This window comes from Mauremys reevesii, linkage group 22 (genome assembly GCF_016161935.1).
Source record: "Mauremys reevesii isolate NIE-2019 linkage group 22, ASM1616193v1, whole genome shotgun sequence".
NCBI lineage: Eukaryota > Metazoa > Chordata > Testudines > Geoemydidae > Mauremys > Mauremys reevesii.
This window is the reverse complement of record NC_052644.1, coordinates 139876-164609: the sequence shown is the minus strand read 5'-3', so window position 1 is coordinate 164609 and position 24734 is coordinate 139876. Positions and strand designations below refer to the sequence as shown.

Here is a 24734-nt window from a genome sequence, read left to right as displayed (position 1 = left end):
TTTATTCGACAGACTTGAAACTAAAATTAATAGTTTTGTCAATGTACAACCAATAGCAAACTAATTTCCAACTAAACTTTCATACAAGTAAAGGTAATAAAGCAGTGAGACTCAACAGGTAGTTAGCATGAGACAAAAATCATCAGCCGTCCTGAGGCATTAAAAAGAAAAGTAGCCCAGCAAAGTCCTTATTCCCCAGAGGTATGATTATCTCACATAAACACAGTCCTGCAGTTGCCTTATTGCTATTGTGAAATGTCTTTCATGTGAATTAAATTATTTAAATAAATGACTTTGATCATTGAAAGCTGCTAGTTTGAGATAGAATAATTCCACTCAGTGGTTTGTATATTGGTCTTACCCCATTTAGAATCACGGTATGGCCTAAATCTAAATTATTTTATCACTCAGATTGTCAAGGATTATATGCCATTCATGTTACATTTTGCTACAAACCTATAACACAAAGTCTATGCTGCTTAAAATGTTAGCAGGTCAAACTAAAGTGAAAACAGACACAATCATTATGGAGCTGACATTTTCTCAAGTATTTTCTAAGTACTCAGATACCATGGTGATGAACACACAATACAGCTAGAATATGTCTGTGCACCACGTCATAGCTGACTACAAGAACGTTACCACTATTTAGCCTTCTCTTTTCTAGCCATTGCTCTTTGTTATTCAAACAGGCCCACAATGCATTAAATACCTCCAATTATTATTATAATAAAACAATTTTAATAGCTTTTATCACAATCATTTATAAAATAAATTATTCAATTAACTGAATATCCAGTTGTCCATATATTAGATTACCCTAAAAATAAAGATGACAAGCCGACCTTCTAGACACTGCAGTTCCAATCACCTCAGTGATCCAAACACCTTCAAGAAAAGGGGAGGAGACTTGTCTGGATTTTGTTCTGACTTTCTAAGAAGCCAAGGTAGCAACTTTCCCTTGATGCATGTCTGTAACTCCTTATCCTGGGTGTTACACGTGCACTCAAGGAACACTATGGCTCTTCTAGTTTACAGAGCTGGAAATGGTCTTCAAAAGAGCTGGCACATCTCAAATGTAGTATTAATTGTTGTTTATTTAACATTTGTATGTAGCGTCACAGGACATAAAAATGCCATTGTTTGGAAGTATTTGAACTTGTTTACTCCATATCTATTCATTTAATTACAAAGAATATAGATGTGCTTCATTGGCTGCTAAACACTCCATTTTTCTAATACGCTACCTACTGTAAATAGCTTTTAATGCTAATTAATTAAACTTTTACACCAACCCATTCACAATAATGGAGTCCAAAAAGTTATAGGACAGAAGAAAAAAAGCAGCATTAAAGACTGCTGAATAAGCCATATAGTACAAAGAGTTTGATTAATTAAATATGTTACTGTATCTGGAAGTACCTTATTTTGTTTGCTAAAACTTTCTGTCCAAGACGGGAGTGTTGGTAAAGGCTGAATTCTAGTAGTTCTTGATGGCTGCTTTTAGCATAGTACTTCCTGTCTGTTTCTCTTGTTCTTTATGTGGCTTTCAAAATAACTTTATCAGAAAACTAGTGCATGTCAAAGACAGTTTATTTTGCTCTGCAATATGCTGACAGTTTGGTCAAAATGTCCAGGAAGTTTAGAATCTATCTGCATTCTGGAATATGCTCAAACACAGAATTTAGTAGTATAGGAGAAGTATGACCCTCCAAGCTATAATCACCCCAGAAAGCCCCCAGAAGTCAATGGCAAGTGAAGATTCTTGTTGTCTTGTCATATTCAGCCCTACGTAGTGAGGAGGTGGAACTCGATGGTTACACTGATTTCCTGTTTTAGTGAACTAACACCTAAAAAAAAGATAAATATCTAAAAACTTGCTGCTGGTCATTTTTCTCTTCCAGTTCATTCATTCATATATATATATATATATATATTTTAGCTGCAAAGATTTTCAACTTAAACCAACTCTCTTCTTAATTACTGAGTTTTCTTTCTTTCTTTCTTTCTTTCTTTCTTTCTTTCTTTCTTTCTTTCAAGACAGAGCTTGAACATGCAGGTTTGTTTATATAAAATAATTTGCCATGAAGCATACAACTTTTTCATGCAGTCCAGTGAAATGCATCAATTAAGTAAATGTAAAATTCTGTAGCATGTTGGAAATAGTTATCAATTGACTGCTCACAAATACACGTTAATTTTAAGATCAGTAGAGAAGTAGTTAGAGAATGAAGTAGAGAGTAACTAAGTAAGTAGAGAAGTAATTAGTTTATGAAATCACTGGTACCAAATAAGTGAAACCTAACTGAGAGGGGGAGTGGTTTTTTGCTCCCTCTGTTTAAAACTCTGTTTTAGTTTGTTTTTTGTTTAAAATCTACTTAACTCAACAGCCTAACAAAAAAAAACCTGAAACAAAACAAAAAAGAAAAAAAAAAGCTCTTTGCAAAGGGGCAACACACACCTTTGCCACTTAAATTCAAAGAAACTTCCCAGTCCACTTCTGTAGGTCCTCTGAGGCAATCTCCCACCAAAACAAGAGACACAAGACTTGATATTCCTTACATTTCTAAGGTTACAAACAAAGTACTCTTGCATGCTTTATACATCAAAAAGTAACAAAAAAGGGGAAATATCCAGAGGATTCTTTTTCCTTTGTAGGTACCTTATGATTTTAATACATTAGTGCTCTCTAAATATATCTGGATGCAGACAATAACATAATGCTGCTCAAAATAATGAAAACACAGAGAAAAATAATTAATACAGAGACACTTCCCCCCCAATTTTCAGTCAGTGATACTGACTACAGTATAACATTCCTTTAACCAGAACATAGTTTCTGATGTTAGGTGGAAACTATATTAAGTTTCCTCAGAGGTCTGATTATGCAATGGTGTATTCTGGATTCTCATTAATTTTCCAACTTGTCACCTGTGCAGCAGTTTATTTAATGTTACAGATAACAGTATTAACTAAAAATAATAATTCTGCAGATGTTCATTTTTAATGTAATGATTACATTATAGAAGTTATAAGAACGTAACTTAAATTATAGCAGTTGCAGGCTTGTATGCAGATGTTCTTATTGGGCTGAATGGGGATGATCCTAATTTTCAAAGCTGAGCATGTTTAGACTAGTCTACAATTGACTGGGTGACCACATAGGAATAGCCTTTGTTTTATGCTGCTTGTTTCTTTATAAATGCTGATCTTAACTCTGTGTGTGTGTGTGTGTGCACGCACACGCAAGAACAGAGGGTGAGGGCTCTGGCTGGGGATTTGGGGTGCAGGAGCATGCTCCGGGGCTACGGTGGGGAGAGAGGACTTCCCCCAGCTCTCTCTCCCCACAGTAGCACCTGGCCTAGGGGGGAGAGGCGCCCCTCCCCTGACCACAGCAGGTCTGGGCCGGGGGAGGCTCTCCCTGGCCGTGGCAGGTCCGGGACAGGGTTTGGCCCAGGGGAGGGGCGCCCAGGCCGGGGCTGGGTTCAGGCCACAGGGAGGGGCACCCCGGCTGCAGCAGGTCCAGGACGCGGCTGGGTTTGGGGCACCCCTCCCCCAGCATGTCCGGGGTGAGTTGGGGCCGGGAGGAGGGGCACCCTGGCTGCGGCAGGTCCGGGCTGGGTTCAGGTCGCCCCTTTCCCAGCTGTGGCAGGTCCAGGGCTAAGTTGGGGAGGGGCACCTCTCCTATAGCCACAGCAGGTTGGGGGCTATGATATTTTGGGGCTGGGGAAGGGGCATCTCTCCCCTGGCTGCAGCAGGTCCCAGACGGGCAGGTTCCCTGAGTGCGTGCATGGTGCTAAAACAGCTGCTGCGCGGCCATGCAGCTTATAGGGAACTTGTGTGTGTAAAAAGATTTTTACATACATTACTGCGACAAATTCTCAGTTGGTGTTAATTAGTGTAGCTCGATTGATTTCTGTGGAGGTGTGCTAGTTTACAGTAGCTGAGAAAATATATGTTCATAGCCTAGAAGTAGTTGGCTTGCAGTTTGAGATCTGTTTTTGATTCGTGCTTCCATTAGCTCACTCCCTGGCACTTCAATGAGACAACATGTAGTAGAGTTATACTACCATGCTTTGTAGTCATGTCAGATTTCATACACTAAGCAAGACTGGCTCTGATCAGTACTTGGAGGAGGGACTTCAAGGAAAAGATGTTCGTAGAACATGCTCATCTGTTATGCATTAGGTGGCTGCTTTTATTTTCTCTGTTATGGCAAGTCTCTTCCAGTTCCGGTTGCATTTCTTCTTCCACGTCTTTACTTATTCTTTCTTTTTTTGAAAAAGGGAAATTATATTTAAAGTTCACTGTAAAGTAACATTCAGGTTAAGATTGCACCACTGTGTACAATTGCTATGCACCAGAACTCTGTAAGCTTGCATCACAGGAAATGTCGTTACTTACATGCAATAATAACAATCTCTACGCAGGTGCAAATTCCTTGTGCTATTTACTCTGTAGTATTTCTCCAATAAGGGGGGAGAGCATGTATTGTGCAGTAGAAGACGAAGCGGGAAGAAGTAAAGTTACTCTGTGGACCATAGCTTTGAATTTCTTGACCAGGCAAAGCATTTTTCCATGGTGCACTGCATTTCAGGCATTTATTTTACCCGTTTTCCCTTCTAGGATGATCCCGGCCATTAGCAAATCCTTCTTCCTGGCTGATCTGGTTGCAGGACGTGAGTATGACCTTTGTGTTCTCGCTGTTTATGATGATGGATTGACATCTCTAACTGCAACCAGGGTGATTGGGTGTGTGCAGTTCACCACACAGGAAGAATATAAGCAGTGCCGCTCTCTTCATGCCCAGTTTCTTGGAGGAACCATGATCATCATTATTGGTGGAATAATTGTGGCTTCCGTTCTTGTTTTCATCTTCATTCTTCTCATGAAGTATAAAGTCTACAACAATCACCACAAAAATAAAAATACTAAAGTTAATAATGTCTGCTCTCAGACCAATGGTAGTCAGAGTGGGTCAATGGCTCATTCTGCTTCCAAACTCACAGAGAGACAGGAAAGTTTGCATCAGGAATGCTCAGGAACTTCCATCAAAGGCAAAACTATTGTAGATTTGGATTGTGAACGAATGACTCTTACTGACACAACCTTTTTAACAACTGAAGCGTTATCTCAATAGCAATGTGACAAAGCAGGACACACCACACGAGCCAAGATGGTATTGCTTAAAACATTTTAATGCGAGTGGTTGTATTTTAAGCTTCACTACTATTGTCTATTTTTAAGATCAGATGGTTTAAAAATATTTTTTTAATCTGTAAAACAGTTCCTGCATTCTTAACTATTTTTGTTTCAATATATTAAATATAAAGTGTGTGATTTACAAGATTTTTTTTACTGTTTCTTTTATAGCATTCACCTGTGGTATTGAATCAGAAGCATAACTATATTCTGACTTGGTTTGTCTTTAGTAAAAATGCACTATTCATTCATTCAGTTACCAACTGGCAGCAAGACCAACTCTCAGGAACCTCAAACTTCTCTGATAGTAGAGTCATTTACCAGTTCAACTACCAAGCTGTTAATGAGCAATGAAATGTTATAAAAAGTTCTCAGCTTGTTAATCCTGAGATGTTCATCAGTCTATGTGCATTGTATACACATGTCATCCACAAAAGAAAAAACTAAAGGTTCCTCCGTGGACAAAATACTACTCCAAATAAGGAAAAGAAAACTGAAGGATTTTGACATCATCTCGCACTATTCACTGGTACAGAATTGCTGGCATATATTGTTTGCTTTGTAAAGGCTGATATTATTCAAGACTGTGCCTTGAAGACCCTTCTCTTTCTTTTCAGTTAGGTTTACCTCACCTTAGACAGGGAGGAGCTCCCACTTTTATCCTTCCTAATTTAAGTCTTCAGAAAGCTACTTAAATTAGAAATGGTGTGTTGTGCACATCTTTGCCATACTGGAAACTGTGTACTAATCTCCCACTCTCAAATTGTGTCAAGTGTCAACCAAGCTAATCTCTCTCTTTCTGGTATATTTTTAGAGGGAGGACCCACAAGTTAAAGCTCTCCTCTCCCAACATGCATTGCACTGTCTCACTGTGTGGCACTGCATCTTCAGATAACATTGATAACCAATCTCTTATTTCTGTAGTACTGCATGAAGCGTAATGTAATTGGCCAAAGGATTAACTATGTAAATGTTTATGTGCAATTCATTTTAACAATTCATATTTAATAATTAAATCTTCTTTTTGTTTAAAGGGGTACTGTCAGGTCAAAATGAGTCCCAAAATTAGGTTTTTGTAATGACTTTCTACAAAACCTAAGAGCAATCCATGAGTTTAAATAAATTGTTGAATTAAACAGCATTCCTCTGCACTGTTCTAGCATGTGAATTTGAACACAAAATTACTAAAAAAAAAAAAAATGAAAGAAAGAAACCCTACATAAATAAAACTGACTAGTCTCTTTTTTGTTGTCCAAACTGAAAGAAATTATGTGACAAGAAGGAAGTAAATTACTTGAAAAGTTAATTTCCAAAACAAAACAGTTTAAATCTTTAAAAGGATTGTGTCGTCATTGAAAGAGAAAAAGAAATCCTTATTCTAACAGTTTCTCTTTAAGCATCCAGCAATATTTCTCTGGTTGGCTCTGAAAGTATGGGATAGGCAAAAAGATACATTGGACAGCTTTAATTGCTGTCAACATTAAAGTAATATATTTTATTCAATCATTACACTAAAATAATTAATATAATTGTTCAAAAACTAATTTTTTCAGTCTTAATTGCCGCAGTATCGGGGCTTTTTATAATCTCCTGTATACAGAGTTTATTTGGTGTGGCCCAGATACTGATTTAACTCCCTAACTGAAATTAAACTGAACACAAACATTTTAATGGGTCCATTTTTAGGCTCATAAGTCACAATGAGCTGGAAGCCTTTAAGACCTTTTTTTTAAAAAAAAAAGATTCAGTATCATCAACCCATGAACATATTTTTGAAAGTTACGTTTTACAAGCAGTGCCGGGTGCTGAACTATCGCCTTGCTGCGGAAATAGTTCTCCATGGTTGAGAGTAACTGAATCATTTCCACACTCCTTTTCAGCGGAGACCTGTGTTCAGGGGTAGTTGGGTTTTTTCCACTTCTTTTCCAGCAGGTGGGGATATCACAAACCCTTGGCAGTCCCACTTCACCAGTTAGTGATATCAATTGCTGGAGAGGTGGACAAGTGTGGCATTTAAGAACAATCAGTGAACCTTCACATGAGTCCACCTTGTTGTAATTACTGATTGTTGCTACCTCTGTCATGTCTTTCTGGGCATCGTTGGCCAAAAAGGTCTCCTTTAAAGATGATCTGGAAAAAAATTAAGTGGATTTGTGCCCTTATTAGTACCACAGAAATTAAGAGCATTTAAAGGGACTGAGCCTAAGGCTTAAAAACAACCAATAGAGACTTTAAAGGTGTCTGGCAGGAAGCCTGTGCGCAGCTCGGGCTTGCCACCCTGAGCAGGTGCTGGAGAGGGCATGAAGCCGGGTTGCAGAGAAGTGTTCAGAACAGAAGCTGGGGTGGAGAAGCTCCTGGCCCTGCCTGGCTTCCATAGAGGTGGTTCTGCGGACGAAGCCTTCTCCACACAGGAGACTTCAGGACAAGTGGACCCACCCCATGCACGCCCCAAAATTAGCTGTTCCTGAGCAGCATCGACTCAGAAACAGGGGTTAGGGTTGGGGGTAAGGGTAGGGTTTAGGTTAGGGTTTAGGGGTAGGGTCTGGGTCAAGGTTAGGTTACGGTAAGGATCTAGGGCTTAGGGTGAGAGTAGGGTTAGGGTGGGGGTGAGGGTCGGGGCGGGGTGAGGGGAGGGTCAGGGTGAGGTCAGGGTTAGGGGTGGGGTTGGGGTCGGGTGAGGTGAGGGGTTAGGGGTTAGGTTGGGGTTAGGGTCAGGGTGAGGGATTAGGGGTAGGGGTAGGGTCAGGGTCAGGGGTTAGGGTTAGGGGTAGGGTCAGGGTGGGGTTAGGGGTAGGGGTTAAGGTCGGTGAGGGGTAGGGTTGTTTGGGGTTAGGGGTAGGGTTGTTTGGGTCTAGGGGTAGGGTTAGGGTCAGGCTGGGGTGGGGTTAGGTAGGGTTAAGGGTAGGGTTAGGGGTTGGGGTGAGGGGTAGGGTCAGGGTTAGGTCGGGGTGGGGTAGGGGTTAGGGGTCAGGTTAGGTTTAGGGTCAGGTTAGGGTTTAAGGCTAGGGGTTAGGGTTAGGGCTAGGATCAGGGTGAGGGGTAGGGGTAAGGGTTTAGGGTCAGGGTCAGGGGGAGGGTGAGGGTTAGGGTTGTTAAGGTTAGGGTGTTAGGGTTGGGGTAGGGTGGGGGTTAGGGGTAGGGTCAGGGTTGGGGTTAGGGTTAAGGGGTAGGGGTAGGGTTGGGGTTAGGGTCGGGGTGAGGGGGTTAGAGGGTCAGGGTTAGGTTAGGGTGGGGGTGGGGGTCAGGGGTAGGGTTGGGGTGAGGGGTGAGGGTAGGGGTAGGGTTGGGTTAGGGTCAGGGGTTAGGGGTGAGGGTGAGGGGTTAGGGTGAGGGGGTGGGGGTTTGGGGTTGGGTTTGGGTCTGGGTGTGGTTGGGGTCGGGGTTAGGGGTTAGGTTTAGGGGTTAGGGTTTAGGGATAGGGAGGGTTAGGGTTTAGGGGAGGAGGAGGGTTAGGGGTTGGGTGAGGGTGAGGGGTAGGGTGAGGTGAGGGGTTAGCGTGAGGGTTAGGGGTCAGGGTTTAGGTTTTGGGTTTAGGGTTTAGGGGTAGGGGTGAGGGTCAGGGGAAGGGTTTAGGGGGAGGGGAGGGTTAGGGGTAGGGTTAGGGGGTCAGGGGTTAGGGTTTGGGGTTAGGATCGGGGTTGGGGTTAGGGTTAGGGGGTTAGGGTCGGGGTCAGGGTGAGGGTCGGGTTGGGGTCAGGGTCAGGGTGAGGTGAGGGGTTAGGGTTTGGGCTGAGGTGAGGTGAGGGTTAGGGTTAGGGGTGGGGTTAGGGGTTAGGGGTTTGGGTCGGGGTCTGGGTGAGGGTCGGGTTGGGGTCAGGGTGAGGGTGAGGGGTTAGGGTTTGGGGTGAGGGTGAGGGGTTAGGGTCAGGGGTTAGGTTTGGGGTGAGGGGTTAGGGTAAGGGGTTAGGGTTTGGGGTTAGGGTCGGGTTTAGGGTCAGGGTGAGGGTCAGGGTGAGGTTAGGGTGAGGGTAGGGTCGGTTTAGGTGAGGTGAGGTTAGGTCAGGTGAGGGGTGGGGGTCAGGGTTTGGGTTAGGGTTGGGTTTAGGGTCAGGGTTTAGGGTTAGGGTTGGGTTAGGGTTTAGGGTTAGGGGTGAGGGTTGGGGTCGGGGTCAGGGTCAGGTCGGGGTCAGGGTGAGGGGTTAGGGTTTGGGGTGAGGGTGAGGCTTAAGGTTTGGGGTGAGGGTAGGGTGAGGGTTTAGGGGTAGGGGTGAGGGTTAGGGGTTAAGGGGTCAGGGTCAGGGTCAGGGTGAGGGTTAGGGTTAGGGGGTTAGGGGTAGGTTTAGGGTTAGGGGTGAGGGTGAGGGTCAGGTTAGGGTAGGGGTCAGGGTTAGGGTTTAGGGTGAGGGTTAGGGTGAGGAGGTTAGGGGGTTACGGTTGGGGTTAGGGTTAGGGTTGGGTTAGGGTCAGGGGTAGGTTAGGGTTAGGGTTGGGTCAGGGTCAGGGTGGGTTGGGGTTAGGGGGAGGGGGAGGGTTTAGGGGTAGGGTTAGGGGTGAGGGTTAGGTTGGGGTCGGGGTCAGGGGTGAGGGTTGGGGTTAGGGGGTTGCGGTTAGGTTAGGGTTAGGACTAGGGCGAGGGTTAGGGTCAGGGTTAGGGTCAGGGTTAGGTTGGGGTCGGGTTGGGTCGGGGTTAGGGTTTAGGGTTAGGGTTAGGGTTAGGGGGTTAGGGTTAGGGACACGAAGGGTAATGCACAGAGCATTTCCTGCATGGAGCAGCATTGACACCTTTTGGCCACGCAGGGTAATGCACAGAACAGTTCCTACATGGAGCTACAGTGACACCGTGTGGCCACGCAGGGTAACGCACAGAGCATTTATCGCGGAGCAGCAGTGAGACCATGTGGCCACACAGGGTAATGCACAGAGCAGTTCCTGCATGGAGCCACAGTGACACCGTGTGGCCATGAAAGGTAATGCACAGAGCATTTCTCACGGAGCAACAGGGACACCATGTGGCCACGCAGGGTAATGCACAGACAATTTCTCACGGAGCAACAGACACAGCGTGTGGCCACGCAGAGTAATGCAGAGAGCAGTTCCTGCAAGGAGCAGCAGTGACACCGTGTGGCCACGCAGGGTAATGCACAGAGTATTTATCATGGAGCAAGAGTGACACCGTGTGGCCACGAAGGTTAATGCACAAAGCAGTTCCTGCATGGAGCAACAGGGACACCGTGTGGCCACGCAGGGTAATACACACAGCAGTTCCTGCATGGAGCCACAGTGCATGGCGTGTCACTGTAGCTCCATGCAGGAACTGCTCTGTGCATTACACTGCGTGGCCACACGGTGTCACTGTAACTCCATGAAGGAACTGCTCTGTGCATTACCCTGCGTGGCCACACGGTGTCACTGTAGCTCCATGCAGGAACTGCTCTGTGCATTACCCTGCGTGGTCACACGGTGTCATTGAATCTCCATGCAGGAACTCCTCTGTGCATTACCCTGCGTGGCCACACGGTGTCACTGCTGCTCCGTGAGAAATGTTCTGTGCATTACCCTGCATGGCCACACGCTGTCACTGTTCCTCTGAAATAAATGGTCTGTGCATTACCCTGCATGGCCACTTGGTGTCACTGTAGCTCCATGCAGGAACTGCTCTGTGCATTACCCTATGTGGCCACATGGTGTCACTGTTCCTCTGAGAGAAATGCTCTGTGCATTACCCTTTGTGGCCACACGGTGTCACTGCTGCTCCATGCACGAACTGCTCTGTGCATTACCCTGCGTGGCCACACGGTGTCACTGTAGCTCCATGCAGGAACTGCTCTGTGCATTACCCTTAGTGGCCACATGGTGTCACTGTTGCTCCGTGAGGAACTGCTCTGTGCATTGCCCTTTGTGGCCACATGGCGTGTCTGTTGCTCCGTGAGAAATAGTCTGTGTATTACCCTGCGTGGCCACATGGTGTCCCTGTTGCTCCGTGAGAAATTCTCTGTGCATTACCTTTCATGGCCAAACGGTGTCACTGTGGCTCCATGCAGGAACTGCTGTGTGTATTACCCTGCGTGGCCACACGGTTTCACTGCTGCTCCTTGCAGGAACTGCTCTGTGCATTACCCTTCGTGGCCACACGGTGTCCCTGTTGCTCCATGCAGGGACTGCTTTGTGCATTACACTTCGTGGCCACACGGTGTCACTCTTGCTCCATGATAAATACTCTGTGCATTACACTGCGTGGCCACACGGTGTCACTGTAGCTCTATGCAGGAACTACTCTGTGCATTACCCTGCGTGGTCACACGGTGTCATTGAATCTCCATGCAGGAACTGCTCTGTGCATTACCCTTTGTGGCCGCACTGTGTCACTGCTGCTCCATGCAGGAACTCCTCTGTGCATTGCCCTTTGTGGCCACATGGCGTGTCTGTTGCTCCGTGAGAAATACTCTGTGCATTACCCTGCGTGGCCACATGGTGTCCCTGTTGCTGTGAGAAATGCTCTGTGCATTACCTTTCATGGCCACACAGTGTCACTGTGGCTCCATGCAGGAACTGCACTGTGCATTGCCCTTTGTGGCCACACAGTGTCACTGCTGCTCCGTGACAAGTGCTCTGTGCATTAACCTGCGTGGCCACATGGTGTGTCTGTTGCTCCGTGAGAAATTCTCTGTGCATTGCCTTTCGTGGCCACACGGTGTCACTGTGGCTCCATGCAGGAACTGCTCTGTGTATTACCCTGCATGGCCACACGGTATCCCTGTTGCTCCATGCAGGAACTGCTTTGTGCATTAACCTTTGTGGCCACACGGTGTCACTCTTGCTCCATGATAAATACTCTGTGCATTACCCTGCGTGGCCACACGGTGTGTCTGTTGCTCCGTGAGAAATCGTCTGTGCATTACCCTGCGTGGCCACATGGTGTCCCTGTTGCTCCGTGAGAAATGATCTGTGCATTACCTTTCATGGCCACACGGTGTCACTGCTGCTCCTTGCAGGAACTGCTCTGTGCATTACCCTGCGTGGCCACACGGTGTCCCTGTTGCTCCGTGAGAAATTCTCTGTGCATTACCTTTCATGGCCACACAGTGTCACTGCTGCTCCATGCAGGAACTGCTCTGTGCATTACCCTGTGTGGCCACATGGTGTCACTGCTGCTCCATGCAGGAACTGCTCTGTGCATTACCCTGCGTGGCCACATAGTGTCACTGCTGCTCCGTGAGAAGTGCTCTGTGCATTAACCTGCGTGGCCACACGGTTGCACTGTAGCTCCATGCAGGAACTGCTCTGTGCATTACTCTGCGTGGCCACACAGTGTCACTGTAGCTCCATGCAAGAACTGTTCTGTGCATTACCCTGCGTGGCCACAAGGTGTCAATGCTGCTCCATGCAGGAAATGCTCTGTGCATTACCCTTCGTGTCCACATGGTGTCACTGCAGCCATCACTGGGGCTTAGGAGGTTCCGGGGGCCCTCCCAGCCCTCTTTCCAGAATATAGGGGTCCCGATGGGGCTTAGGGGGTTCGGAGGGGCCCCCAGCACTCTCTCCAGGCTTTGGGGTCCCTGTGGGGCTTAGGGCGTTCGAGGGGGCCCCCAGCCCTCTCTCTCCTGCTGCAAGGGTCCCAGGGGGGCTTAGGGGGTTCCAGAGGGGCTCCCAGGCCTCTCTCCAGGCTGTAGGGGTCCCGGGGGTGCTTATGGGGCTCGGGGGAACCCCCCAGCTTCTATCCAGACTGTAGGGTACTGGGGGGCTTAGGGGGTTACGGGGCCCCCCCCAGGCCTCCCTCCAGGCTGTAGGGGTCCCAGGGGGGCTTAGGGGGTTCCGGGGGCCCCCCATCCCTGTCTCCAGGCTGTAGGTGTCCCGGGGGGGTTAGAGGGTTCGGGGGGCCCCCAGCCCTCTCTCCAGGCTGTAGGGTTCCCGGGGGGGCTTGGGGGTTGGAGCCCCCAGTCCTCTCTCCAGGCTGTAGGGGTCCTTGGGGGGCGTAGGGGTTTAGGGGGGGCCCCAGGCCTCTCTCCAGGCTGTAGGAGTCCCAGGGGGCTTTAGGGGGTTACGGGGGCCCCCAGCACTCTCTCCAGGCTGTAGTGGTCCCGTGGGGGCTTAGGAGGTACTGGGGGGCCCCCCAATGCTCTCTCCAGGCTGTAGGATTCCTGGGGGGGCTTATGGGTTCGGGGACCCCCCTGCCCTCTCTCTAGGCTGTAAGGGTCCCAGGGTGGTTTAGGGGGTTCTGGGAGTCCCCTCAGAGCTCTCTCCCGGCTTTAGGGGTCCCGGGGGGCTTTAGGGGGTTACAGGGGCCCCCCAGCCCTCCCTCCAGGCTGCAGGGGTCCCGGAGGGCTTAGGGGGTTTGGGGGGACCCCCCAGGCCTCTCTCCAGGCTGTAGGGGTCCCAGGGGGCTTAGGGGGTTCCAGAAGGGTCCCCAGGCCTCTCTCCAGGCTGTAGGGGTCTCAGGGTGGTTTAGGGCCCCCCCAGCCCTCTCTCCAGGCTGTTAGGGGTCTCGGGGTGGTTTAGGGGCCCCCCAGCCCTCTCTCCAGGCTGTAGGTGTCCCGGGGGGGCTTAGGGGGTTCTGGGGGTCCCCCAGACCTCTGTCCTGTCTGTAGGGGTCCTGGGGGGTCTTAGGGGGTTCTGGGGCACCCCCCAGTCCTCCATCCAGGCTGCAGGGGTCCTTGGGGGGCTTAGGGGTTCGGGGGCCACCCAGCCTTCTCTGTAGGCTGTAAGGGTCCCGGGGTGGTTTAGGGGGTTCCGGGAGTCCCCCCAGACCTCTGTCCAGGCTGTAGGGGTCCCGGGGGGCTTAAGGGGTTCGGGAGGACCCCCAGGCCTCTCTCCAGGCTTTAGGGGTCCTGGGGGGCTTAGGGGTGGGGGACCCCAGGCCTCTCCAGGCTGTAGGGGTCTCAGGGTGGTTTAGGGCCCCCCCAGCCCTCTCTCCTGGCTGTAGGGGTCCTGGGGGGCTTAGGGGGTTCCAGGGCACCCCCAGTCCTCCGTCCTGGCTGTAGGAGTCCTGGGGGAGCTTTGGGGTTGGGGGGCCCCCCCGCCTTCTCTCTAGGCTGTCGGGGTTCCGGGGAGGGTTAGGGGGTTTGGGCCCCCCAGCCTTCTCTCTAGGCTGTAAGGGTCCCTGGGTGGTTTAGGGGGTTCGGCCCCCCCCAGGCCTCTCTCCAGGCTGTAGGGGTCCCTGGGGGCTTTAGGGGGTTACGGGGGCCCCCAGCACTCTCTCCAGGCTGTAGGAGTCCCCGGGGGACTTAGGGGTTTCCGGTGGACCTCCCAGCCCTCCCTCCAGGCTGTAGGGGTCCCGGAGGGCTTAGGGGGTTCGGGGGGACCCCCCAGGCCTCTCTCCAGGCTGTAGGGGTCTTGGGGTGGTTTAGGGCCCCCCCCCAGCCCTCTCTCCAGGCTGTAGGTGTCCCGGGGGACTTAGGGGGGATGTAGGGGGACACAGATATCTATGTCCAGGCTGTAGGGGTCCCTGGGGGGCTTAGAGAATTTGTGGGGGGCACAGATACCGACGTCCATTCTGGAGGGCTCCCAGGGGGCTTAGCGGGTTTGTGGGGGCACAGATACCTACATCTAGGCTGGAGGGGTCCCGGGGCTGCTAGGGGATTGTGGGGGGCACAGATACCTTCGTCCAGGCTGTAGTTGTCCCGGGGGGATAAGGGAGTTGTGGGGGGCATGGATACCTACATCCAGGCTGTAGGGGTCCTGGAGGGGGGATAAGGGGGTTTCTGGGGGGCACAGATACCTACATCCAGGCTGGAGGGGTCCCAGGGGGGCTTAGGGGGGTTGTGGGGGGCACATCTACCTACGCCCAGGCTGTAAGGGTCCCGGGGAGCTTAGGGGATTCGCGTGGGGGCAGAGATACCTATATTGAGGCTATGGGGTCCCGGAAGGGCTTATGGGCGTTGTGGGGCCACAGATACCTATGTCCAGGCTGTAGGGGTCCCGGGGATTAGGGGTTTGTGGGGGCACAGATACTTACCTCCAGGCTAAAGGGGTCCCGGGGGGGTTTGGGGTTTCTGGGGTGCTCAGATATCTAAGTCCCGGCTGGAGGGGTCCCGGGGTTTCTTAGGGGGTTTGTGGGGGGGCACATATACCTACATCCAGGCTGTAAGAGTCCTGGGCGGGGGGCACAGGGAGTTCGGGGGAAACACAGATACCTACCTCCAGGCTGGAGGGTTCCCGGGGGGGGGGGCTTAGGGGGTTTCTGGGGGGGCACAAATACCTATGTCCAGGCTGGAGGGGTCCTGTGGGGGCTTAGGGGGTTCATGGGGGGGACAGATACCTACGTACAGTGGTGAGCTGGAGCCAGTTCGCTGGAACCGGTTGCTAAATTTGAAGCTGGTTTAGAACCTGTTGTTAAGGTTACCATACAGCGAGCAGCTGAGGTTGCTGCTGGGAGACAGGACCCCTCGCTCTGTGCAGCTAGAGTCTCCTTTTCCCGAGCGCTACCTTCCCTCGGTTTGCCTGGCCGTCTGATTGAATCAGACTGCAGCTCTCAGCCTGCCGGAGCTGATTCAATCAGCCGGCCAGAGCCCAAGGTAAGACGAGACTCGGAGGGGAGACTCTGGGGGTGACGAGGCTCGTGGGGGGGAGAGGAATTGGGGGTGACGAGGTTCGGGAGGGCTGCAGGACAAACAGGGGGAAGGTAGCGCTGGGGCAAAGGAGGCTGGGCTCTGCAGCTGCACAGCTGTCTCCCAGCAGCAGCCGCCGCCCCCGCTGCAGCGGAATCAGACCTGGCAGTCTGCGGAGCCCAAGGTAAGACGGGGAGGGGAGGAATCAGAGAGTGTCTGGGCTGGGGAGGGGGCAGGGCCGGCTCCAGACCCCAGCCGGGCATTCTAATGGGAGGGCGGCAGGCGGGTCTGGCGGACCTTCCGGAGCCGCGGGACGACCGGACCTCCCGCAGGCATGACTGCGGCGGGTGCGCTGGTCCCGCGGCTCGTGTGGACCTCCCGCAGGGAGGCCTGCAGAAGCTCCACCGTAGGCGCGGGACCAGCGGCACGTCTGCGGGAGGTCCCGCGGAGGCGCGGGACCGGCGCCCGGCAGTGCGAGCGGCGCAGCGTGCCGTCCTGCTTGGGGCGGCGGAATTCGTAGATCCGCCCTGGGAGGGAATGAATTGGGGATGACGTGGCTCGTGGGGGGAGGAATTGGGGGGTGACGAGGGGGGGGATGGGATCCCGCGGGGGGGGGGGCAGTGAGGTCCCGGTCTGTATGTTCTAAGTAATAGCAGCTGGTCCCCTAGCAAAACCCTCCCCGCTACGTTCCCCTTCTAGTTTTGCCTCATTTGCTCCAGTCTCTAGTTCTGTTTTTAAAGCCGATATGATCGATCCATGTCAATCTGTCTCTCCGCCATCGGGGGTTTTTACACAGTTCTGCACACGGCCCCAGTCTCCAGCTGTTCAATCCTTCACCGGGGGGTTTAATAGTGCGGGTCCCAGCCAGAGCCCTAGCCCCGCTGGGGGAGGCGCAGGGCGGGATGACGCAGGGCTTGTGGGAGTTGTAGTGCGCCCGGCCTACAACTCCCATCAGCCCCGCGGACCCAGCGGGCGGCGCTTTGGGTGCGACAGGCTCCGCTCGCAGGGCGGGGCCTGGAGCGAAAGTGACGTCAGCGGTCTGGAGGCCGCCCGTGATAAGCGGGTGACTTGGGTGAGTTGGGCGCGAGGCGCTGCGGCCCCGGGACGTGGGGCCCCCGCAGCGACCCAGCCCCCCCGTGGGGTGTTTGGGACCGGCCCCCCCCGCCCCTATGTGCTCCCCAGCTCCCCGCCTCCCCAGCGCCCCGCCCAGCCACAGCCCCACTCCCATCTCCACCACTTCCTCACCCAGCCACAGCCCTCCCGGCGCGCCTTTCCTCACCCCTGCCCAGCCACAGCCCCTCAACCACTCCACCTTCTGCCCAGCCACAGCCCCCTCCCCCACCTCCCCTGGCACCCCAGCGTGCCTTCCCCCCTGCCCAACCACAGCCCCCATCCCCACAGCTTCCTCACCCAGCCACCTCACCCAGCCCCCACCCTCCCAGCGTGCCTTTCCTCCCCTCAGCTCCCCCAGCCACAGCCCCTGCGACCTTCCCCAACCCCCATGCCCCCACTTGTGCCCCCGCACTGCTGTGAGCTTCCCCAGCTCCTCATGGACCACCACCTTCCCACACATCTGCAGTGTGCAAGCTTCCCTCCCCACGGGCCCCACGCAGCCCCAGCACACTGTGAATTTCCCAAGCCCCTTGGTACCCCGCACCCCAGCCCCTGCATCCCTAGTGCGCCACGACCTTCCCCACCCCCAGCTCCCGTGACATTCTCTAATCCCCTCAGCCCCCACAACCTTCCTCTTCCCTCCCACACCCCAGCCCGCCCTGACTTTCCTCATCCCTCTCTTTAACCCCAGCCCACCCAACCATCCCCAACCTGCTTCCCCAGTCCCCCACCCACCCACCCCGCCCCCTATGCCTGCAGCCTTCTCTAATCTGAACGCCCGTTCCTCTAGCCGAAACCAGCCCACGCCCGTCTATCCCCCCATCCGTTGGGCCCCTCAGTCCTTTCTTCTCCCTCCAACACCTCCTAGGCCACCCCAACCGGCACCCCATCCCTACTTCCCCCATACATGCCTTCTCCCATAGCCCCTTCCGCCCCTCCCTCCCTCCCCAACACCCCCGAGCCTGCAACAACTGTCCCCAACCTACACGCCTGTATCCCCCAGTTCATTCCTCCATTCAAGGGACTCCTCAGATCCCATCTCTCTCCAACATTCTCCCAGCTCACCACAACCTGCGCCTCCATCCATGCCTCCACCTGTAGGGACTGCTCAGCGCCCCTTCCTCACCAACAGCCCCCCCAGTTCATTCCCCCATCCATTGGGCCCCTCAGTCCCCTTTTTTCCTCCCTCCCACCGCAACCTGCATCCCACTCTGTCCCTAGATCTGTGGGACGCCCAGTGCCCTTTTCTCCTTTGTCCAGCATTCCCCAACCTGCACCCCCATTCCTCCCTCCACCCATGGGGCCCCTCAGCCCTTCTCTCTCCTTCCTGCCCAACACTCACCCTTCATAGCACACGGGCAGGCGAGCTAGGGGACGAAACCCGTGGGGAGCAGTGGATTGTAGAGTGGAGCGGTGACTGATAGTGTGGGCTCAGTCTCTGTTCCTCGACTGGGGCGGCTGGAGATGGGATGGGAGAGGGAGGCAGGGATGAGGGTGTTAATAGAGCTCTGTGTAGTGATAGTTCCTGCTTGTCTTTATTAGTTTGCAGAGGAATTGTCCAGGAGCTGGAGCCGGAGGAGAAACTGGAAGAAGTGAACCTGAGCAGCCTGGACATCCTTGTAAGCAGAGATGAAGAGTCCTCAGCTTTCTGCCTTCTCCATGACTGGCTGTGAGTGAACAATTATGGCCTCTATCCCTCATCCGTACCACTCAAGTTTTCTTCAGAGGCCGTGAGCCTCCTTGTTGGCCATGGGGCTCTGTGGGATTACAACCAAGGGAAGGGACAACAGTCTCTTCTGCTCAGTGACTGTCTTGGATGCAGGTGCAACAGGCTGCTTAACATATGAACGTAAGAATGGCCAGACTGGGTCAGATCAAAGGTCCATGTAGCCTAGTATCCTGTCTACCGACAGTGGCTAATGTCAGGTGCCCCAGAAGGAATGAACAGAACAGGGAATTACCAAGTGATCCATCCACTGTCACCCATTCCCAGCTCCTGGCAAACAGGGGCCAGGGACACGATCCCTGCTCATCCTGACTCATAGCCGTTGATGGACTCATCCTCCATGAATTGACAATAAGTCTCCACTTAACATCCTCTTGCTTAACATTGTTTCAATCTTAGGTCCCTGGTCAATTACAGAACATGCTGTATTTAAAGTTGTGCAATGCTTCGCTATAACGGTGTTTGGCTGCCTGCTTTGTCCACAGTCGGTAGCCCCCCATCAGCTCTCCTATGCCCCCCCCACCCCAGCACTTCCCGTCCGCCAGCAGACCCCGCGGATCAGTGCCTTTCCCCCACGGCCTCCTGCCTGTGGCAATCAGCTGGCTTGTGGTGTCCGGGGACGGCGAGTGAAGACTCGTTGTGCAGGCTCCCCCTCCCTCCCCTGCTTCCAAATGCCGCAAGCCAGCTGATGGCTGCGGGCAGGAGCGAGGACGCGGTGTATGAAGTAAAGGGGAAGGAGGGGGGAAGAAGAGGCAGGTTAAGGGTGGGGGCTTGGGGGAAGAGGCGGCGTGGGCGGCTGAGGGTTGAGGCCCCCGACCCTGGTGCTTGCAGGGAGGGGAAGCTGCCGCTGCTCCTGTGCAACGTGCTTCTGCTAGCCTACAGCACCTTCAGCCTCCTTGCCTGCCTCATTGTCGCCAGTGCCAGTGGGCTGTGCCCGTGTTGGGTAAGGCGGGGGCACTCCCCAACTATAGTACTGTCCTGTATGGCAAAAAATAATTCCCTGCAGCGTAACCCCCCATTTACATTCATTCTTATGGGGAAATTGGACTTGCTTAACATTGTTTCACTTAAAGTCACATTTTTCAAAAACATAACGAGAACGTTAAGTGAGGAGTTACTGTACCTAGTTCTTACTTGAACCCCATTATAGTCTTGGCATTCACAGCATTCTCTGGCCAGGAGCTCCACAGGCTGAGTGTGCGTTGCGTGCTTTTTAATTGTATCTATAAAGGTGTAATGGGAGATGGGAGAAGAAGAACCTACACAACACTGCAGATTCTGATAAGTTCTGTTTTTCCCTCTTGTGTTGTGCTTAGTACCACAGAGAAAGAAGTGAAGGGTAAGAGCCCACCCCAACTGTGAGATGGAAGGCGCCCAAGAGCCGTGAGACAGTGAGCGTTGTTGATTCCAGGCTATGCAGATGCCATGAAGCTGGGAGTGGAGCAGATGTCACCATCAGTGAGATAAGTGTCTGGTTTCGTGAGGACTCTTGTAACGGTCCACCTGCCTCCAGGCCAGGACTTGTCGTTAGCTGGGGCTGAGTTTGTAGGAAAAGGTTCCTGAATAGCTGTAGTTACGAGGGAGACAAGGTCCCCATTTTCAGGGGCTGGTCATTTCTCTGTCCACAAGCAGTGTGTTCTCTGCAGCAGAAGGTTGGATCCAGGGGGATGACTCCAGCTGGTGAGTTTCTTGACTTCCTCCCACGTTTTTCTCTCTGTCTCTCTCTCCTCTAATGTGTTGGCCAACACACTCTCTGTCTGTCTCTGTCCTTGCCTCTCCTTGTCCTGTCTCCTTTCGTAGGACATGGGTAGGTGTGGTAGCTGTGCGTCCCCACAGACTAGGTCTTGGGAGCGATGAACAAGTAGGAGGGGACCAAAATCACACAGGGTGGTGGGCAGTAGAGTGCAGCGGTGACTGTGGGTGTTGACGGAGTCTCTGCTCTAGTGGGGCTGATGTGGATGGCGTGGGACAGGGAGGTAGGGATGAGGGCAAGATTTCATGCACCAGTTGCATTTTGTGTAGTGATGGCTTTTTCTTGGTTTACTTACTGCATTCGCAGAGGAATCATCCAGGAGCAGCAGCCGGAGGAGAAATTGGCAGAAGTAGACCTGAGCCGCCTGGAAATCCTCTTAAGTGGAGATCAACAGTCCTCAGCTTTTTGCCTCCCACATAACTGCCTGTGAGTAAGAGGTCAGGGCTTGGAATTCCTCATCTGTACTCACTGCAATTTTCTTCACACTCTGTTTGCTTCCTCGTTGTCTATGGGGCTCTGTGTGATTAAGGCTCGAAGGAACCAGAGTCTCTAGATCTCTCCTGGCGTCTACAGTCTGGGACTGTGATGGTCCCGCTGTGCACCCCTGACTCTCGCCCCCCTTTGCCTCTGCTTGCTGGAAGCAACAAGCTACAAGAAGCAATAAGTTACAAGCCAAAAACATGCTTTTCCCCACAGGTGTGGTGTGTGTGACCAGAGTGTGCTGTGCAGAGTGACTGTTTTAAGGTGTCATTCCAAGGGTTGCTTTCTACTTGTAGTCCTAAAGGTGTGATGGGATGAGGGTTCAGGGCAGAGCCTCACTGTGTGGGAGAGGTGAAAAGTAGAGCCTCCCCAACATTGCCCACTGAGATGGTAACTTACTTGTTTTTTCCTCTCGTGCTGGGTTTAGTACCAAGGGAAAAGAAGTCACGTGTCAGAGTCTACTGCCTTCATGTCATGGAAAGCGAGCGAGAGCGATGGGACCTCAAGAACTACTGATGCCAAGGAAAAGCCGTCCTACTGGGAGTGGAACAGTCGCCACTCTCAATGAGATAACTGTCTGTTTTGGTGATTGCTCTGCTCACGGCCCACCTTGCTCCTGGTAGGGATGCTCCATTTGCTGGGGCTGTGTTTGTAAAAGTGTTTTTGACTAGCTGTGTTTGAGAGAGACATAAACTCTCTGCTACTCAGGGGCTGCTCAGTTCTCTGGCCAGTAGCGGTGTGTCCTCTGCATCAGAAGGTGAGATCCAGGGGGATGACTCCAGGTGACAAGTTGCTTGCCTTCCTCCCATGTTTCTCTCTCTGTCTGTCTCTTCTCTAGTATGTTGGCCAACACTCTTTCTCTCTCTCTCTCTGTCTCTGTCCTTGCCTCTCCTTATCCCGTCTCTCTTCATAGCACACGGGCAGGCGTGCTAGGTGTGCATCCCCACAGGCTAGGTCTCGGGAGCTATGAACAAGTAGGAGGGGATGAAAATCATGCAGGGCAGTGGGCGCTAGAGTGGCGCGGTGTCTGTGGATGTTGACTCAGTCTGTTCATCGAGTCGGGCGGATGTGGATGGGATGAGAGAGGGAAGCAGGGATGAGGGCAAGATTAAATGCACCAGTAGAGCTCTGTGTAGTGATGGTACTTGCTTGCCTTTATTAGTTTGAAGAGGAATCATCCAGGAGCCCTCGATGGGCGAGAATATGCAGAAGTGGACCTGAGAAGCCTGGGCATCCTTCTAAGGAGACATGAATAGTCGTCATCTTTCTGCCTTCTGCATAACTGGCTGTGAGTAAATGGTCAGTGCTTTCACTTCCTCATCTGTACTCGCCGTAGTATCCTTCACAGGCCGTGTGCTTCGTCTTTGGGTACGGGGCTCTGTTGGATTCATGCCAGGGAGGGGCCAGAGTGACAATGTTGGGTGCAAGGGCTGCTTTTTGGTTGTAATGCTAAAGGTGTAATGTGAGATGGGTTGAGGACAGAGCCGTGGGATACGGGATTTGTGAAATGAAGAGACTGTGACATTGTAGAGGGAGGTGCTAATTTTTTTTCTTCTCCCCCTCCTCCCACCCTGCTGGGTGTCACATCAGAGTCTCCTGCACTCATGCAATGGAAATCAAGTGAGAGCAAGAGGACCTCGAACTATTAATGCCACGAAAAAGCTGTCCCACTGCGAACATAACAGCTGCCACTCTCAATGAGAAGTGTCTGTTTTGGTGATTGCTCGGCTCACGGCCCACCTTGCTCCTGGTAGGGACGCTCCATTTGCTGGGGCTGTGTTTGTAAGAAAATGTTTTTGTCTAGCTGTGGTTATAAGGGAGACCAGGTCAGGGGCGGCTCTAGCCATTTCGCCGCTCCAAGCACGGCGGCATGTCGTGCGGGGCGCTGTGCCTGTCGCCGGTCTTGCGGCTCCGGTGGACCTCCCGCAGGCATGCCTGCGGATGCTCCACCGAAGCCGTGGGACCAGCAGGGACGCCTGCGGGAGGTCCACCGGAGCCGCCTGTTGCCCTCCCGGCGACCGGCAGAGCACCCCCCCGCGGCATGCTGCCTCAAGCACGTGCTTGGCATGCTGGGGCCTGGAGTCGCCCCTGGACCAGGTCCCTATTTTCAGGGGGTGCTCAGTTCTCTGGCCAGGAGCGGTGTATCATCTGCAGCACAAGGTTAGATCCAGGAGAATGACTCTAGGTGGCGAATTGCTTGCCTTCCTCCCGTGTTTCTCTCTCTCTCTTCCCCCCCCCAGTATGTTGGCCCACACACACACACTCTCTCTGTCTGTCCTTGCCTTTCCTTGTGCTATCTCCCATCATAGCACATGGGCACGCATACTAGGTGTGCACCCCACAGGCTGTTTCAGGAGCAATGAAGAAGTGGGAGGAGACGAAAATCATGTGGGGCAGTGGGTGCTAAAGTGGAGTAGTTACTGTTGGTGTTAACTTGGTCTCTGTTCATCGAGTGTTGCCGATGTAGATGGGATGGAAGAGGGAGACAGGGATGAGGGCAGGATTTCAAGCACCAGTAGAGCTTTGTGTAGTGATGGCTCATGCTTGGCTTTTGCAGCTGCGCTTGCAGAGGAATTGTCCAGGAGTCCCAGGCGGAGCAGAAACTGGAGGAGGTGGATCTGAGCAGCTTGGACATCCTTCTAAGGAGACATTCAGAATGCAGAAAGCTGAGGACTGTTCATAACTGGCTGTGAGTAAGAGGTCAGTGCTTTCAATTTCTTATCTGTACTCGCTGTAGTTTTCTTCTCAGGCCGTGTGCTTCCTCATTGGTGTCATGGAGTTTGGTGGAGACAAGGCCCTGCACCCCCGGCTTCCTGTCATTCACAAAGACTCTCTCAGCCAGCCAGTAAAACAGAAGGCTTATTTAGACGACAGGAACACAGTCCAAGACAGGTCTTGCAGGTACAGATAACAGGACCCCCTCAGTTAGGTCCATCTTGGGGGGGGGGGCCAGGCGGCCAGAGCCCCATCTGGGCTCCCCTCCATTTTCCCAGCCAGCTCCAATCGGAGACTCTCCAGCCCCTCCTGTCTAGCCTTTCTCCCTTTCCCGGGCCAGGAGGTCACCTGATCTTTCTCTGACACCTTCAGTTGGCCCCTTTGCAGAGGAGGGGCCCAGGCCGTTAGTTGCCAGGAGAGAGTGCTGGCGATTCTTTATGCAGACAGTATCACAGGGGCCTTCTAAGCTTTGCAAAAATCATACACCCTGATCCCCCACACCTAGATATTTAAGAAAGGCATAGGGGAAATTGAGGCACCCACACAGTATTCAGAGAAAACATTCAGAATGTTCCCACTTGGTCACAGTTGGGTTTAGGCTCTTTGGGATTAAAGCTGGGGAAGGGACAAGAGTCTATTGAGCAAAGTGACTATTTTGGGTGCAGTTACAATGGGTCCCTTCTAGTTGCGGGTGTCAAGTAGTTGAGGGCGGAGCCATGGGACACAGGAGCTGTGAAATGAAGAGACTACTCGACATTGCAGACAGAGATGCTAATTTACTTTGTTGTTCTCCTCTGTGCTGGGTTTAGTGCTGAGGAAAAAAGTCACACGTTAGATTCTACTGCCCTCATGCGATGGAAAGCGAGCGAGAGGGATGAGACTGCGAGCAGTGTTCATGCCAGGCAAGAGTAATTCATCTGGGAGCTGAGCAGACCCCACTGTCGCTGAGATAAGTGTCTGTTTTGCTGAGGGTTCTGTTCACGGCCCAGCTGGCTCCTGGTATAGACACCCAGTTAGCTAGGGCTGGGTTTGTAGGAAAAGGTTCCTGACTAGTGGTTATGAGGGAGACCAGGTCCCCGTTTTCAGAGGCTGCTCAGTTCTCTGGCCAGGATTGGTATGTCCTCCGCAGGAGAAGGTTAGATCCATGAGGATGACTCCAGGGGTTGAGTTGCTTGCCTTCCTCCTGTGTTTCTCTTTCTCTTCTCTACTCTACTGTGTTGGCCAACACACATCCTCTCTCTCTCGCTCTCTCTCCTCGTGC

The 24734-nt window shown here is 52.2% G+C and overlaps 1 protein-coding gene and 1 long non-coding RNA gene across 13 annotated transcripts in view; both read left to right on the top strand.

Annotated features, from left to right (window-relative positions):
- The window catches only part of LOC120388892 (leucine-rich repeat and fibronectin type III domain-containing protein 1-like protein), a 218216-nt gene extending 211891 nt beyond the window's left edge, over window positions 1-6325 (top strand). For all 11 annotated transcript variants that reach the window (XM_039511004.1, XM_039511003.1, XM_039511007.1 and 8 more), the window contains one exon: window positions 4627-6325. In XM_039511004.1, coding sequence (XP_039366938.1) covers window positions 4627-5140 — 514 coding nt within the window. In that variant the 3' untranslated portion in view covers window positions 5141-6325. The remainder of the gene's footprint in view (window positions 1-4626) is intronic.
- Window positions 6326-18411: 12086 nt separating this feature from the next.
- Window positions 18412-24449, top strand: LOC120388577. 2 transcript variants are annotated; one of them, XR_005590608.1, is made up of 6 exons: window positions 18412-18468; window positions 19842-20205; window positions 20585-20704; window positions 21186-21377; window positions 23316-23458; window positions 24283-24446. It is a non-coding gene; the product is annotated as an uncharacterized LOC120388577 (long non-coding RNA). The 2 variants fall into 2 exon arrangements; XR_005590607.1 differs by having other exon boundaries at window positions 19842-20704; window positions 24283-24449.
- The last annotated feature ends 285 nt before the right edge of the window (window positions 24450-24734 follow it).